We start from the raw sequence: 18767 nt of genomic DNA on the forward strand, positions 1-18767 counted from the left end.
CCGTAGCACAACATTACCATTACAACTAATGGAGCGGAAGAAATGGCACAGCGGTAGAAAAGATTTATAACCCTTGGGGAACCAGAAAGGGAAATGCTGCCTGCATGTGACAAAGCTCTGATTATATGGACATTTTCTGTTTCAAGTCTCCAGAGCTCTTTTCTCGAGCTATAAAGGAGAGACTAACACAGTCTAACATCCACTCAGGTTAATCCACCTCAGGAACAAAGATTCGGGATGCACTCCTGTCAAGCCTCGAGCTGACGTTGCTCATCTTCAATGACAGAACAGACTTTAAGAGGCATAGTCCTGCTGTCTTAGGAAGAGATGAGGCTATAAATAGAATCACACTGGCACACATACACACACACACACACACACTGCTTTCTGCCTCTTTCTCAGACAGCACACAAGTATTTCTTCTTCTCATAAACACAGGCAACCCTTCCAAATATCGTTTTGCTTCAGCTGCTGTGGTTGGGAGCAAGCGTTGTGCTTATGAAGGCTGCTGTGCTTTTCCTTGCTGCTTTACCTCTAGTGTTCACGTGAGTGGGACCACACAGACACAGAGCAAGGTCAATAATTTAGTAAGCCCACCAAAATCCATTATACTGCATTTATAATGGATCACAGCTTGGCAAATTCTCCTCAACAAAGGAAACAACTGGACTTTGCAAACCCAGTCCAGTCTATGCAATATTCCATCACATTGTATAAATGACCGACAGATATATCCTCAAGTTTGGTTACCCCTAACTTTGTTTTAAGCATTAAAGGCACAAATCCCATGCTTCTGCTGAGCAAAATGCAATGAACAGAATGCAGGGTGCTCAAAAACACTCTTTTAATGTGGCATAACATCTTAAAAATATGGCACTTATGGCATGAGTTGCTGAAAAGACAGCGAGACACATCACAGCTGTTAGGCCAGCATGTTTACAAAGTACAATAACTACATTTTTTATAAAATAATACATCTTAGGTTGACAATCAAAGTATGAATGAAAGTGACGTGACATGTGGCCAAGTATGGTGACCCATACTTGGAATTAGTGCTCTGCATTTAACCCATCCAAAGTGCACACACACACAGCAGTGAATTGTTGTTGTGTGTGTGTTGTTCTGTACAAAGTACTGGTACTTGACACTGTAGGCAATCACAGACATGTTTGCTGAGCTTGTGAACAAAAAGGCCAATCAGAGGATTTAAAGTTAGTCAGAATCTGCTCAATCCGTTTGAGCAGTTTGTTCAGCGTGAGCTCTGTGTGTTGATGAATCGTTTCACTATATCCAACACAGTATTAACACAACGTAAATAAGAGATTCATTGTCCAGTATGGACAGATTTTTTTTTTATTAGAATGGGAATTTTCTCTCAGTCAGTGAGCAATGCTGGGTAGATTACTTACTAATTGTATTTTGTTACTGATTACAAATTGCATGAGGAAAATTGTAGCTTGTAACATAATCTATTGAATTACACATATTAGGTAATGCATTCGGACTACTTTTTGATTACTTTTAGATTACTTTTGCCCTAAAATATATTCCATTCTTTGTTGTCAGCATCATGAGGTCAGTTTCTGTTTATTACTTTCCTCGCTTTCTGTATATAGCCTATTCATAATTTGAATAAAAGCTTTATTTTTCATGCAGCTAAGTACACACTGCAACCGTATTAAAAAGAGGGACTGCATGCTAGTGCTAATACCATGCAGACTGAACTTTTCAAATAGTTACATTTAAAAAATATTAAAATAAAATTATTTTGTAAAATGTTTAAATTCACTACATTATTATTTAGATATGCATTATCACTTGGCTATTAAATATAAATCATTTTGTCATTAAATTCCCAGAAAAACAACAACAACTGCTGTATATTGTGATGCATACTGTTACGATAATGTAAAATTACTCATACCATGATATAATATTTTGGTCATATTGTCTACTCCTATCCAGCACACACAGAGGTGGAGAACAAATCTCATTACACTCTAGACTGAGAAAGAGCACACAGTTTCTGAACACTAAGTGTTTCACGTATGTAAGGTTTAAATGGCACATGCTTCAAAGAAATACCATGTTACATATTATCAGCTGAACAAATGTTTGCACCATGCTTGCTTCCAGATTTGTTTGTGTGTTTTTCACACCACTTCATGTAGTTCAGCACTTGTGCAATGACATAATGCATAATCCCACGCAGTGATGTGATTTAGTGTAAGAGTGCGCCTTCCAGAAACATCCAAGCCGGCCCAAACTCTCACTGGCACTCGGGCAGAACAGCTCGGATGGTTTAATTAGCTCTCGCAGAGCAACTTCCAGCACAGCTTAACTCCAGTCAAGGACGTGCTAAATCCCCCATTTAATTAATTTAAAATACAAACAAAGATAATTAACCAATCTGGAGGGAAAGTGAAACTTCACGGTGGAAAAAAAAAATGAAGCATGAAGGCAATCCCACTTGAGCAAACAAAAATATCATTGTTCTCTGTCCAATTAATTGGAAAGGAGAATTGATGCTGATAAAATGAAAAGTTCTACATCAGGGACTTTATTAAGTTAGAAAGCTTTACACATGCAGGTGTGCTTTGATAAGGTCACAGACAGCTGGGAAATACATTGTTAAATGCAAATGCTGCACAGAACATAGCTGCATTATTTATCCAATTGGCTCTATAATATGCAGAAGCAGAAAACAGAAATAAAGCGAGTATTTTCTTTATAGGTCAAACCTGGAAAAATGGCACCATCTGGTAAAAAATTAAATTTTAAAGCCTTGCCAATATAATGAAAGCCTATCAACAAAAATTGCATAATTTTACAGTTAAATGGCACTGCGATTAAAAATAGCAGTTTTAATGGGTTTCAATGGGGACATTTTTGTCCTTAAGGTCCTGAGAGGAACAATTTTTTGTACCTAGTGCAAAACAGATTTATTAAAGGAAATGGAAGTGAAATAGTAAAATTCCAATAAAAATACACACCTGTGCCAAAATTTATGCAGTTGGCAATACAGGCAAAATTATCAAAAAAACAAAACTGAAAAGGACAAAAATGTCCAAAAGGTCGCACAAGGGTTAATGGACAAATAAATGCCAAGCCACTTGCATTTCAACACCAAAATATGACCTATTACATTAATATAAAATTTTTTGTGCGGTTCACAATGCGCTTTTGTGAATTTTTCGCTTAATTTCAATATTTGTTTTTAATGACATTTTTGTTTACTTCTTTATATCTGTCAGAAGCAATCGTTTTGAGTGTTCCTGTGATGCTTAAACTCTCAGTCAGTCATTGTGTGTTTGTGATGAGACTGAACACTCACCTCCATAGTTGTCAAGTTACAGCGGTGAGTTCCTGCAAACCAGCCACTGCTGGAGCACTGGTCAATGTCCACATCCTGCAGATTAACATCCACACGTACAACTCCTCTAAACCACCACAGAAGGAGACAGAGAGAGAGAGAGAGAGAGAGTTTCATTGAAATGAAAACATGTGAGTTTTCTATAGGAAATTGCAGTGCTTGCAAAGACAGCCAAAGAATAGTATCAACATTTTTAGCGCCCAAACTCTGAAACAATCTACCTAGCGTAGCTCAGGAGGCATCATAAGAAGAATGGCATCCACGCTAATATTATGGCGCTTTTCCACTGCGTGGTACGACTCGGCTCGGCACGGGACCATTGTCAGCTAGATGAGCCCTAGAGAAAGATTCCCTGCGAAGACCTCGTCAGCCATCGGCTCAAGACCACGAGAACCAGACGAGTCCTCTGCTCAATCTGACCTGAGTTGCAGCTTGGAATTAAAGCACACCATGCTGGTTTCGTCTGGCCAGAGGAGAACTGGCCCCCCGACTGAGCCTGGTTTCTCCCAAGGTTTTTTTTCTCCATTTCTGTCACCGATGGAGTTTTGGTTGCTTGCCACTGTCGCCTTTGGCTTGCTTAGTTGGGGACACAATTTCTGGCAACATTGTTGACTTGACTGCACAGACACTATTGGAAGAGAGCTGAACTGAGCTGGACGATGACATCACTGAATCAACAATGAACTGACTTTAACTGCTAAACTGTTTACTATGTCAAAAAAGATGCAAATGTTACTATTAATGTTACTAATGTTACTATTCTTACTATTAATATTAATCTAAACTTTAAAAAGCCTAAAATACATTGCATGCCTCAAGGCATGTATATTGGTAAAAGCTAATATATTTACATTTTTTATGTTAAGCTAATATATTTTTATGTCGCTTTGAACTTGAAACAGACAAAACTCACAAGCTTATTTTTTGAAGTTGTAAATAAAACAAAGAATACAGGAGTATGTTTTACAAGAAAATATTTAAATATTTCTAATTCAGAATTTCATATTTAATGCAAAGTGTTATTTGCCATGTCTTTGTAATAATTTGTGAAATTTACTAACGATTTAAAATTCAGAGTAAATTTGTAAATTTGAAAATAATTGAAAAAATTCAAAGCAAATCCTACATCATTTTTTTTAGTGTTAATAAATATCATAATATGATAATTAATTACAAAATATTAGCTTTTTTACCACACAGAGGAATGGAGCTGAAGTGGCAAATATGGTTTGAAATCAAAATACACATTTCATAGAACAATTACTGCATAATTACAATTGCAGGAAACAGTTTTTTACAGTTCATGCGACAAAAAAAGTTTTTTTTTTTTTTCTTCAGATAACCTACAGTAAATAATGTGCTTTATCTGAGAGTATCTACATTAACTGGTTTCATGCAAGTCAAAAATTCAATCCGACTACATCAACCTGACAAATTACATCTGAAGTCATATTTATGGGTAAGATTAAGTATAAATATGTCCATGAAATAATTGTAGGTTACCACTTTTTTAACCTTTTTAAAAATTGACTGGTATATTGAATATAAAAATTGAATGTAAAAAACATTGTTTTCGGTAATAGAGTCTTGTTTTCAGTTTCTTATTAAGCGAGACCTGGTGTCCTCTAGCACATATCAAACTTTTTTTTTCTTCACCATTGGTTTCTAATGCTCCAAACAATTAAATAATGTAAAAGAAGAAAGCTTTTTTCTATGGTTCTCAGGAGGATTCATTCCTCAGAAAGTAAAACCATTGCAGAACCTTTGAAAGAATGCAGAATGGTCAACTTGTTAGATACAAAACAGACCTTCATGCATCCAATAGTTTCTGCAGTTTTACTTTTCATTGGCCAAAACAGCCTGATTATGAGCTGAATGCTATACTTTGCAAGGTCATTTGAAATTGTTCTTCCTCGGGGAATGAGATGAGCCATCATTAGACTGAACACAGAATCTAGCACTCAGACTGGAAAAAGAAAAGTGTTTCTATCACCTCTGCATGGCCATATTCAATCTGATTTGCAAATGCTGCTGGTTGTATGATGTAAGAAGTTCATGTAAGAGTTCTTGTTTCTAACTCGGAGGGGAAAGCCAGTCCTCTGGTTCATTGCGTGAAAATGAGAGTCATTGGCTGTTACTCCAGATAGAGGTCCATTAGAGGGGCTTATCTTTCACTGTCCCATAAGGCATGTTATCTGAGACCCGTGGACCATGCTGTTTCATATTGACTCCATGTTCTCTCACAATCTCTGCTACTTTTTTATATCACAAAGATGATGGTGTCTGTTTTAAAGGCACGATGTAACATAAAACTAACTATGTCCCTGTTGATGTTAATGAAGAACCACATCAGTCTCCACCATCTAATTCAACTAACTCTAGAATCAATCCACTGCTGTAAATGAACCTCTCCTTTCCATTTCCATTCAGAGTGAGCTGAAGAGTATGTGGCGTGAAAGGAGAGACAGCACCACACATTTCTGTTGCTCAAAACAGTATTGCATGGTATGGAAGCTTGTTTCCACCACTGAAAAAAAAATCAATAAATAAAAAAAAAGTTAATTGCGACTTTTTATCTCACAATTCTGATTTTTTTTCTGAGAATTGTGAGATATAAACTTGCAGGTGTGTGCTATAGTCAGAATTGCAAGATTTGAATTTGGATACTTAGTATGAAACAAGTTGAAGTATACTTAGTATGAAACAAATTTATTTTAAATAAATGTTAGCATAGTTTTTTTTTCTTTTAGTATATATAGATATATATATATATATATATATATGTATGCATGAACAATGTTTAGCAAATGTATTAGGCCCCCACCCAATGTAAGGTTTGTGCCACAGCTTCCCTAAACTAACATTATTGGTGATTACTAAAATAATTTTTCATGTTTCTGTAAAGGTTAATCCACCAGCTCTTTAGTCATAGTAGTATTGCTATAATATAATTGTTGTTGTTATCCATGAATTTTCGAATTTAATGTTTTACAAGAAAGGCTGAAAAAATTGTAAAGCACTTTATTTTCTTTCTTTATTTTTTTTATTCAGATGCCAATTACAGTTATTTACTTGCAGTCCTTAATAGAAAAATATGTTTTAATGGTTGAATATTATGCTTGATTATTTTCTGACTTCTGAGAGAAGTTGTGCCGGCTCAAATGATTATTTATTGGGTATTAAAACGCGAATTCATAAAGATTATTTAGTTGTTTCAGTTTGTTATTTGCCTAATAAATAACAATATAATTTTTAGTTTTAAACAAGTTTTTGACATTCCTAAAATATTTTTGTGTTTTCTCTTATGACAGGTGGTCTATATATATATATATATATATATATATATATACAACCGCTGAAAAGTGTGGGGTCGGTAAGATATTTTTTTCAGCAAATAAGATACTTTTTCAGGGATGCACTGAATCTCATAAGACTAATAAATGCAGTTCTTTTGAAATTTCTGTTCATCAAAAATGTATCACGCTTTTCTCAAAAATATTAAGCAGCACAACTGTGTTCAACATTGATAATAAGAAGTTCCCTTTCATGGGAACTTTGAACTGCGTCCTCTAGGGGTCGCTATGGAAAATATATTCAAATATAAAACAGTTGTTTGAAATTGTAATAATATTTAAGAAATATATTTACTGTATTTTTGATCAAATAAATGCAGCCTTAGTGAGAATAAGAGTCTTAAAAAACTGAACAATCTTAAATACTTTTTATTTAAATATTGTTATTAATTTTTTGGTGCAATTGTGAACAATTTATGTGCTTGCTCTTCTGAAACTTCAACAAGAGTTTCACGCTGCTGCCTTTAATTAAAGTTTTCATTCCTATGAATGGATGCATCATGGTTCTGTTGCTTTTACTCAAAAAATCCATTTTATTAGAAGACAGAGAGTTCCCCTTTTTGATTTTCTTTTCATTTAGTGGCAGAGTCTGGAGCCGCTGGGACTGTTATTTGCATGAGCCCCCAAATCATTCCTCTCTGCTCATTTCTACCCGTTTCATTTTCGACTCCAGCGAAGGCCCAAAGGCAAAAGTCTGCTGAGATGTGAAACAAACACCTGCAGATAGCTGGAGCTACCAGCACTCTCTTATCTTTAGGCAAAGAAAATTGAGCATGAGCGTGAGAGAGAGAGAGAGAGAGAGAGAGAGAGAGAGAGTCACAGAGAAATGAGACACAGAGAAATGTTAGAATTATCTGCTCAGCTCACTCCTCTTTCAAGTCAAGGGATGTTAACAATGTTTACAATCCTGTTCTCAAACTCTAATACAATGTGTGGATGATCAAAAGTATAAATAACTTACATAAGGATAAAAATAGCTGATGTGAAACATACTGCAAGAAAAATGAGAACAGCAATCATAGGGTTTCACACTAAAATGGCATGACAAACCAATATCTACTGTGACGTGGCGCATGCTGCAAGTAACAAAGCTCCAAATAAGAGCATTATGCTTGCAATTTACAAAACTTTTTGCATTTCACTGACAATAATACTGACAATAATAGCAATTTTTAACATTTAACAATGCATTTCCAGGCAAATGTGTTCAACACCCCCAATTGACTTAAGCTTTTTTCAATTTCAGAGGCTTGAAAATCCTCCCAGATTATTCAGTCATTAAAATTATACATCCCATCATAAAATAAGACATATAGACCATTTTTAGCTACACTACATTCTCAGCTTTCAAGTTTGCTGCAAAAGTATCAGCTACATTCACCTCATAATGTTGAAAGTTTTCAAAGTTTTCATTCCCAATTACTTACTGGTCAATAACCTGAAGAGTACACTGTAAAAAAAAAAATCCGTAAAATTTACGGTAAAAAACTGGCAGCTGTGGTTGCCGGAATTTTACTGTAAAAAATACGGTAGCAACATTTTAGGTTTTACGGTTTTAACTTACATTTACAGTTAAATACCGTAATTTCATTAACTGAAATAATGTTAATATACCAACCTATTGAAGTACTGAAATCTGTTTTGTACCTTTGTAATACACTGATAACCACCAAATGCAGGTGATGATGAGAAAGTCACATGATGAGCCAAAGCCCATCACAAGCAGCTTTTAAATAATAACATATATAGAAGGTGCACAGTGTCATTCACAGAAACACTAAACACCATCACGGTAACACACATGAAACTGAAATAATGCAATAAACATTCATTTAACAACATTAGGTGTAACACACAACCTTAATATACAAAACTGATAAGAAAAAACTAAGAAACATAGTTATTTCAACAACAAAAAAAAACATCAAATTTGAAATGTAACGCAGGGAATTCTGGGAATGTCAATTTACGGTTATTCACTGTAAATTATACGGTCTTTTTCACTTCCAAAAACGGTATACTACTGTAAAATTACATGTAATGTCCAATCATTTTTCACTGTATATAGTAGGGGAATTTACCGTTAACCATTTAACAGGTTTTTACTGTAGCATTTTTACCGTTAAATTGACGGTCATTTTTTACAGTGTAGGGAGGAACATGTTGTTTATGTGGCACGCTGTTGTTTTAACCCTTGTGTTGTGTTCCGGTCATTTTGACCCAGAGAATTTTATTTTTAATTTCTTATTATGCTATATTATTACTAAATATTGAATTTGATCTTTTTATCAACTTGTTTTTTTGTTGTTGTTTTTTTCAGTTAGCACAGGTTTTGTACTACTTTTTCAAACTGATTGATCTCATTGATCTGAGCTTATGCACTTTGGTTTTTAAGTGAACATCTTCACAATAATGCTTTTTTTCCCAAAAACTGGAGGTGCATAAGCTCAATCAATGGAGGCCTATGACCAGTCATTTCCAAACAGAAATACAAAACCTGTGGTAATTGAAAGAAAACGGGTTGACAAAAAAGATTGAATCAAATATTTGGTGATAACATAGCATAATGAGAAATTTACAAGCAATTTTTAAAAGGCCGGTCATTTTTGACCAGGAACACCAAATTAGGTAAAGCATTTTTAGTACAGCATAAAGCTTAAAGTTATTTAAAAAGGCATCATTTACTCAACCTCATGTTGTTCTAAGCCGTTGAGACTTCTGCAACACAAATAAATATACTGAATTCATGCATAAATGTCTTATGGGTTTGGAACAACATGAAACTGAATTTTTTGGGGTGAACTATCCCTTTAATAGCTCACATATAAGAGTTTTAACAGGTTTTGGCAAACAGCTGCATGCATTTTCAGCTGAATGTTTTGTTCCAGGAGGGTCAGCACGCTTTTTCCAAAGGAGACAAAATATAGCTTTTGAGAAGGCGTTGTTTTTTTGTTTTTTTTGTTTTCAGTTTGATTGACAGCACTAGCCTGAAATATCCACCACTGATGCATGCCAATTTATGCAACAGACCATTAATAAAACAGTAATAACCATATAAGGCTAAGTAGGCTATACAGACCTTATGTAAAACAATTTGAGGCTGATTAATTTGCTTCATTGGCTTTGTAAGTGATGTAATGTGCTCCTAAAAAATGAAACAAAGGGAATGAAACTGCACAATGACCCGAAAGTTAAAGATGAAAACTTTGTCATCATTTACTTACTTTCATGTTGGTTCAACAATGTAGACTTATTATTAATGATGCCATGCAAGTGGTGATGTAATAATTTTTAGTTTAATAATACTTTTAGCAAGTTTGTTTCGAGATGAACTGATTTCAGATTATTGCTGTAAATAACGAAAATGGCATCTAATGAATACCGTGCTATTTTTGTTCTCTGTTGTTTTGCTTTATTTTCAGATGTCCTCTGGGATTCAACACTCTTAAAAATAACGGTTCTTTATTGGCATCGATGGTTCCATGAAAAACCTTTAACATCCATGGAACTTTTCCATTCAACAAAAAGTTCTTTATAGTGCAAAAAGGTACTTTACATTTTTAAAGGGGTGGTTGATTGCGATTTCACTTTTTTAACGTTAGTTAGTGTGTGATGTTGCTGTTTGAGCATAAACAATATCTGCAAAGTTACGAAGCTGAAAGTTCAATGCAACGTCTTTTAAAATTCTGGCAGTTTAATGCCTACAAAAACGGCTGGTAGGGACTACAACAAGTTAAAATAATGCGGTTTTTTTTTTTTAAACGAAGCATTAACACATGTTAGACTGCACCCCATAAACACAATCAAGCCTAGAAAAAACCCAGTGAACCACCCCTTTAAAATGTTCTTCACATTAAATAAAAAAAATGTTAAGAACTGTTTACAAAAAACTTCTTTGGGGAACCAAAAATGGGGCATATGCACACGCGCACTCTTCAAAAATATATACATAATGTATATAGGCCTATACATACATTTATGAAAGATATATATTGTACTGTACTGTATGTTAACTTGCTTATTTTGCTCAAGAGCATGATCTAAGTCCACATGTAATACTAACAAGAAACTATGCTTCCAACCACAGGTCGGGAGCTGTAGTTCCAGCCAACTTTGCCATGCTTTTTGTGAATTTTTAATTCTTTGATGAAGTTTTCCTTAAAGGCTGCCCTCTGAACAGAATCTCCAGTCTCATATGTTATACGTTTTGCTAACATCCGTTTACCACACCACCATTCAAATGGATCATTTCCATTGCATTGCATAGATCACATCTGGCAGAAAACCATTACAGCTGCAATATCAGCAAATTCCAATGGCTGTTGATTATAAAAAACTGAGCACACATGAGTATCATATCATGTGCAGAGCTCAAGTGCAACTGGCCCAAAATTCAAAATGCATTCAAGTAACCAGTGCAGCCAGCAGCTTTTGTAATTCATTTATGGCTTGATTGATTTTGAAATTGCTTGGATCAGGTTTGTGACCTGGTGCTGTCTCTGGGTGATACCTAGCAATTGAGCACATTAACAATCACAATACTGTGCTGAAAGAAAACCAGCATTCTGTCTGTGTATACTCTGACTGCTTACAAGTGTTCAAGAGTCTTTCTCTCCAATAAAAATGTCTGAATGGCATTGCATTAGATGACAAAATATCAGGCAAGTGGCATCTGCAAGCAAATACTGCCAAGCCATCTTGGCAGTAACTTTTAACCAACTGGTATCGCAGTTTCCATTGGATGTATGAAGTGAGTTTCCATCACATGAGTCCAAGCAGAGTAACCACGGTTCAACTATGAACACGATCCACTAACCTTTCACAACCAGAAAGTGTCTAAATACTTATTGTGTTTATTTTGAACAATATATATTATTCCATCATTTAAGACCTTGTGAAACGTTCTACTTAAAAAGTGTGCTTGTGCTAACCTTATTCAAAGTACATCCACACTTGATATGCTATCTAATGACATATAGACATTTACATACTTTTAATCAGATTGGTTGGTTATAACTCCAAAAAGTTTTGAGTCCAGATTATTTCAAAACCTCATATATTAGAATAAGTTTTGACAATTCTTGCCTCAAATTAATATTCAACCATAATATCATCATATTTTTGCTGTTTTTACTGGGTAAACAAGTGAATCACACTTGCAGCATACATTAAGACAAGAGTCAATTATATAATTAACTGGTTTTAAATAAAAGATGTTCTCAGGACAAAAGTCTTTTTCATAGATGTCAGGTTGGGCAGGTGTTTTAAATCTTATGAATGTATACAATTTATTCATTTCAAGATTTGATGCATTTTTTTATAAACCGTTTTGTGTTTCATTATTGTTTCACTGTTTAAATTTTGCTGCCTTTATAAAAGACAAATTCCTGTTGTGACAACTTACCCCACATAACAGATCCGCACGTGTTCAGTGAACTCTAGTAGCCTATAATATTTTATTCTCACGGAAATGTTTATAGGTTTTGTAGCCAAATCTTTTAAGATATGTACCAACAGAAACTGACTTTTACAAATAATTCTGAGAAATATTCACTGGAATAAGAATAAGTGACAACTTGCCCCGGTCAATCATATGACCTCGCATTAAACATAAGCTACTGCGTCATTAAATCACCAAAAAGTACCAATACATCGCGTAACTGTGTGTTTGCAGGGATAGTGTATATAAAACACAATTATTATGTGTTCAAACTAAAACCTGCTTGTCTTATATAAACATGAATTTGGAGTTTGTAGGTCACAAAATCTTACTCGTTGTTCAGTCTGTTGATGTATGTGACTTATGCTTAAGTTCATTAAGAGTGCCTTACCTAAACTCCGGCGCAGAGTAATTCTTCAGACCATAGAAACCAGCGGAGAGTGTTAGCAGCCAGTGCGGCACAAACCTGCCGTGCTCGCACTCTAGAAAGGGCGCAGACCACTTGACGTGACTTCTGTCCAGAAAATATTCACCCTGCGCTGCTGGAAACCCTCGACTCTTTTCCAGCCTCTGGGGTCTCTTTCGGTCCCGAAACTCGTTGTACCAGTCGGACTCAGGCGTCCTGTTTTTAAGGCGATGGCGCGCGGTGTTGGACAGATCTTGAAGCACTATGCGCTCCTCGCCTCTGGTCGCCTGAAGAAACACCTGCGGACCGGGCGCCTCAGGAGACTCCGTGTGAAATGTGAGCACCGCCCGGTGGATTTTAGGATTCCCTTCCAACATACTCGTCACGAGCGCGTGGTACCACTGGACATCCCTCCTCGGATGCTGCTCCCTGGAGCTGTTGGACTGCAGGAGCATGTTTAGGAAGTTGGTGGCGTGCGTCATGGTGTCGAGGACGCCGTGGAGGGAGGAGTGCGAGGCGGCGTGAGCTCCACCGCGGAGACTGCTCAGCTCATACCGCCGAGAGCAGCTGACATGCTCCAGGGTGGATGAGTCCCCCGTGTGCAGGAAAGCGGTGACCACCCGCGGCAGATCCTCCTCGAGCTTATGCGCCACCGCCGTCCGCTCAATGCTGGAGATGGTCGGTTGCTGGTGCATCGTCTCCCCGGTGCTGTAAATCGGGTATTTTGCCTTGATTTCAGGATCTTTGTCATTTTCAGACCATTCCACGTAGCCGTAATTCGACCCCTTCGCAATTCCAATTAGCAGAAGAAGGTAGAGCAGGAATGCATCCATGCCTCGACGCCAACGAGGACCGTGAACATTCTCCATCGACATTCACTTCATGAGTGCGTCCATTCCTCAGCTCAGCGTAAACAGGCGTGCGTTCTCCAAAGTTACTCAACTCTACTGGCCCAATCAGACAAATCCACACACCGACCACGCCACCCACATCTGTGGATCTAACGCGTCAAGCCTCAGTAGATCTTGGAGCGACTTGTGGCGGGGGGCTGATTGTTTCCAAAAGCATCTTTCCCTCGTTACTGTACTGCAGATATGTGAATGGCCATTGCTCCTGTCAGTCTTGTGCACTTGGGTGGGGTGAAGTGAGACAAGGGATGCCGGTACGGGATGTTCTCATGGGCCTATTAAGCAATCCTTGTCCATTCTTCTCCTCCATAATCTCATTGATATTAAAGATGCATTATTTTGTATGCTAAATGTTACATTATTGTTAGGGCAACATTAAACCTGCACTGTAAAAAATGCACCTGAAAAATGTACAAATTGGACAGCAAAAACGTGTTAATTCTTAATAGTTTCTTTACAATTTACGATAAAAATTTACATGATAACACATAGTTTTACTGTGAAATATTAAAATGTGTTTTTAAAGAGTGAAGTACCTTATAATTGCTTTTAGACCTATGTGTTTTTGTATTCACTGCCATTGCCCTGCTGATGGTCATAAATATGCTGGATGAGCAGAAAAAGTCATGTGATTAAAACAGGATACATTTACAGTACAATATTAAAATAAAAAGTACAAACGGCCTTATATGAGCCTTACGTGGGTTTATTCTGTTTTGTTATCTGTTATGTGCATTAAGATGTTTATGTGGCATTTTATGTTGTTTGCTGCATAGCGCTTTATGCAACACAGATTGTTTCAAAGCAGCTTCACATTAATAAACAGAAAAAATAACAGTGTTAATGTAATTATGAAACAAATTCAATTTTAGCTGCAAAGCAGCTACAGCACATAAGTGTCATTATTCAGCTCAATTCTCAAATAATATAAGATTAGTCCTCTATCCATAATATTGCTTTCTCCATTTAAAAAGTCGTCTCATCTGCATCAGGAGAGAAATATGCACATATAAAGCACTGTTTACAAACAAAAACATTCTAAAAACAGCTCTAAACAAACAATTCAGTGGTTGTGATGTAAAAGGACAACAGGGAAATTAAGCGTAGCGTTAGTTCTGGCAGGTCACGTTAGTCAAGCTAGCATCAGCTGACTCTCAGCTGATCCCCATCTACCTATAGGAATACGACACCTATCTAAGCATTCATATATAAGGTCCCTCAGTATTATCAGCAGTTTTCGCATTGCTCAATAGCTAACTACCCTCCTCCATCCCCAGCTCCTCCTCTGTCAGTCAGGATTCAGCCTTCGGATTCTCTTTTGAATCAGACTAATTCTAAAATGTGTACATAACATTATTGAACTTTAACGATATCTGCAATACATTTATGTTGGTTCTGTTCGGTTTACCCTGCGGGGTTTTATCACTGCTCTCCCTGCTCTCGTCCATGCTAGGCTGCATGGATGCGCAGGGAGTTCTTGCCCAGAACGGAACCATACCGCTAATCCAAACTGTATGCTAATTGTCAATCATCTTTGATGACAGTGGTCCTGACAGAATTACTTTTTTGACAGGAGGAAGCATTATTATAGATTAAGGACTCAAGCGATGGTTTAAAGTTAAAACGTCTTAACGATGGATTTGTTTCTTACAAACACGCAGCTTTTTACTTCAAAGATGTTAACTGATGGACTGGAGTGGTGTGGATTACTTGTGGATTATTGTGATGTTTTTATCAGCTGTTTGGACTCTCATTCTGATGGCGCCCATTCACTGCAGAGCATCCATTGGTGAGCAAGTGATGTGATGCTACATTTCTCCAAATCTGTTCTGGATTTTCTGTCTATATTATGGGATATCAAAAGATACCAAAATATCCCTACAAGGACAGTAAAACCTGAAATCATCTATTGCCAGGAGCAGTAAACGATCCCCTCGAGGAAAATGGCTTATTAGGCACTAAACAATATCTTCATAAAAATATCATTGGCTCAGAATAAAAGCAACAGAAGTCATATACAATAATGTGAATCTAGTACACGCTTAGTATACTGCAGTTTTGTTTTGTTTTCAGCACATTATGACACTTATTTGAGACTGGCATTTTACCAACACCAAAAAAATGGAAAGGGAATATGACTTAACAAATGACACTGTAAATGGTTTGTACAGCTTAAATAAACAGAAATTGACATTTCTTGTGTGGGAAAAAGTTAGTGCACACCTACATGTATCACTAGATGAAATATGAAGTGTCTAAAATTTGAGCTAAGTGCAAATCAGTAAAACATGATTAAGGCTACACTTAAAGGCCTATAATGTAAATCTCTGTACATCAGTCTGATTTCATCAAGCATTGGAGTAGATGGTACCGTGCCAAGATCAAAGAACTGCCAGAGCCCCTCAGAAGAAGGGTTGTTGAGACTTATAAGTCTGGTGAACCAATTTCAAGCTGTTTAAAACCCACCTGTACAGATTTGGTCTAAACTGGATGTCAGCAAGGAAGAAGCTTCTTATAATAGAATGTCAAGTTTGTCATCCAATGCCTCCACAAGGAACAGGAGTAATGTGGCCACAAAACCTCATGTTTGATGAAAACCAAACATTTGAGAAAAATAACCTCATACCAACTGAAAAAACTGAGGTGGAGGTGTTGTGGTGGAAAAGTCATTGTCTAAAGCAATTTATTGCAAACCAAAACAGAAACACAACAATCTACATTACAGCAAAGATTACACAAGAGCATATACAACAACACTAAAAAAGTGTTGCCATCATGTTTTTAACATGCAAACCCAATACTGAAAGCATCATTTACAATTTGATGAATTTTAGTTAAAAATATATAACTTTTGAAATAAACGTGCAAATGCATAACAAAATAAAAACTTGTCATGTGATCATAAAACTACAAAAGGCCTTTAAGATAAAAGTGTACTGTAAATCTGTAAATAAATGTTGTTTTTCTAAGTTTTTCTAACAAAAAGATTATTGGATTGCATTTTATAAGAAAATATTATTGTAGTTTTTTTTCTAAGTTTAATTCAGTGTGCTTGCTATTGAAATTGCTTGTGAAATTTATTAGCAATTTCTGAATAGTAACTACAGTGATTTGGATGACTAATATATACAATTATTAACATATCATTTAGCTTTTATAATCTGTATGGCCAAATGTATGTGTAATTTACAGGTTCAGCTATTCCAGTCATTTTTGTGAAGACAAGTTTTCGCAACCAAGCAATTAGAGGCTTTATGGGAAAAGCACCAACAATCAGTTAAATACAATACTGTAACTAATATGATGCACTCTTAAAAATGCTGGGTTAAATACAACCCAGTGCTGGGTAAAGACTTTGGATAAGCTTTTGCATAACATGCTTGTTAGAGAATCATTTTTAGTCTTGATTGCAAGTTTCACCAGTGAAATCAGCTTTTTAGATGGAATTTCTATCGTATTTTTGATACCCATATTAAAGGCAGAGTAAGTGATTTCTGGTAGCCAATGTTGATATTTGAAATCACCACCCTGCCTTTAAAGGATCATAATAATATGAGACAAGAATAAGACGCATGTAAGATGCCCCTTTGTCATTAGACATTTCTACAGGATTTTTTCAAATTCCCATTGTAATCTTTCTTTGTACCAAAACTTGGTCTGTTGGAATAATGTCTTTGTACTGGACAGTTAAATGAAATCTCTGTAAAACTTTACAATAAGGTTCCATTAGTTAATGTATTAACTAACATGAAATAAACAATACTTTTATTACAGTATTGATTCATCTTTGTTAATGTTAATTACAGTCGCTCATTGTTGGTTCATATTAATTCACAGTGCATTAACTAATGTTAACAAGCACGACTTTTGATTTTAATAATGCATTATTAAATGTTGACATTAAGATGAATAAATGCTAGAAGTATTGTTCATGCTTAGTTCATGTTAACTATAGTAGTTAACTAATGAACCTTATTGTAAAGTGTTACCGAAATCCCACAGGAAATGATATAAGTCTTAATAGTCATATTGGGACCTATGTGTTCTAAAATAATATTTTTGTCATTTTTTGTCGGAAAATTCCCATTAGGATCAAGCATGGTTCTAAGAAGGATTATTTGACCAGTAATGACAATGAAGCATGTAGACATTGCGTTCATTTTTTTCTGACAATTCAGTATGAAAAACAAACACTTTTTGGATCAATATAGACAAATAGTCTTTGTTGTGCTGTGATGGGATTTTCCAGGACAGAGAGACTGGCCAGAAATATCATGGATGATCTTGGAGATCATGACATCGTGGTGCTGTGTGTGCTGAAGGGAGGTTATCAGTTCTGCGCTGACCTGGTGGACTGCATCAAAGTCCTGTGCCGACACTCCAACAAGACCCTTCCCATGAGGGTGGACTTCATCCGGCTCAAGAGCTACCTGGTGAGCACCCATGGAGTTTAGTGTTTTTGAACTCAATATTTCTGATTTTCTTCCATGGATGTCGTTTTTCCATTTTCCTCAGAATTTGAATGTAGAGCAAATTTAAAATGATTTTCCTAACATGCTAAAAGAACATGAAACTGCTTAGATCATGTGATGAATCACAAGTTTCTTTCACACTCGTGCACGTGGGCACAAATATTTTCTTTTACAAATTCCACTTTGTTTGTGATTTTCTCAGCATGCCTTCATGGTCATAATGAGTCTTGGCTTTCTTGCATGCAAATTGCTGTGTGAAGCCAGACATGCAACCAAACCTGATCGAGAAACATTTCTGATTGTTATCAGTGTTTGTGCTGCTTCATATTTTTGTGGAAACCATGATGATACAGTTTTTTAAGTTCCTTTGATTAATAGCAAGTTAAAAAGGATCAATAAGTCACTAAAGTGTCTGCAAAGGCCTAGAGTAAAATAGTATATCAAAAAATATATTAGTTTAATATGTTATGTTTAATAAGTGGCATATTTTTGTCAGTTTTAGTGGACTTTGTTCTGATTAACGGGTTAGTTCACTCCAAAGTGAAAATTCTGTCATTAATTACTCACCCTCATGCCGTTCCAAACCCGTAATACCTTCGTTAATCTTCGGAACACAAATTAAGATATTTTTGATGAAATGTGAGAGCTCTCAGACCGTGCATAGACAGCAACGCAACTGTAATGTTCCCAAGTCCAGAAACGTAGTAAGGATATCGGTAAAACAGTCCATGTGACATCAGTGGCTCAACTTCAGTTTTGAGAAGCTACGAGAATACTTTTTGAGCGCAAAGAAAACAAAAATAACATAATTTATT

At 36.1% G+C, this 18767-nt stretch overlaps 2 protein-coding genes across 2 annotated transcripts in view; one reads left to right on the forward strand and one right to left on the reverse strand.

Moving 5' to 3' along the window:
* Positions 1-13771, reverse strand: part of LOC107711710 (probable G-protein coupled receptor 158) — a 51670-nt gene extending 37899 nt beyond the window's left edge. Inside the window, exons 1-2 of the mRNA XM_016516739.1 lie at positions 12558-13771; positions 3335-3440 (exon numbers count right to left, since the gene is read on the reverse strand). Coding sequence (XP_016372225.1) covers positions 3335-3440; positions 12558-13447 — 996 coding nt within the window. The 5' untranslated portion in view covers positions 13448-13771. The remainder of the gene's footprint in view (positions 1-3334; positions 3441-12557) is intronic.
* Positions 13772-17715: 3944 nt separating this feature from the next.
* The window catches only part of prtfdc1b (phosphoribosyl transferase domain containing 1b), a 9976-nt gene continuing 8924 nt past the window's right edge, over positions 17716-18767 (forward strand). Inside the window, exon 1 of the mRNA XM_016516696.1 lies at positions 17716-17913. Within this exon, the coding sequence (XP_016372182.1) occupies positions 17716-17913 (198 nt within the window). The remainder of the gene's footprint in view (positions 17914-18767) is intronic.

Source organism: Sinocyclocheilus rhinocerous, unplaced genomic scaffold (genome assembly GCF_001515625.1).
Source record: "Sinocyclocheilus rhinocerous isolate Xijiao unplaced genomic scaffold, SAMN03320098_v1.1 scaffold807, whole genome shotgun sequence".
NCBI classification, from domain to species: Eukaryota; Metazoa; Chordata; class Actinopteri; order Cypriniformes; family Cyprinidae; genus Sinocyclocheilus; species Sinocyclocheilus rhinocerous.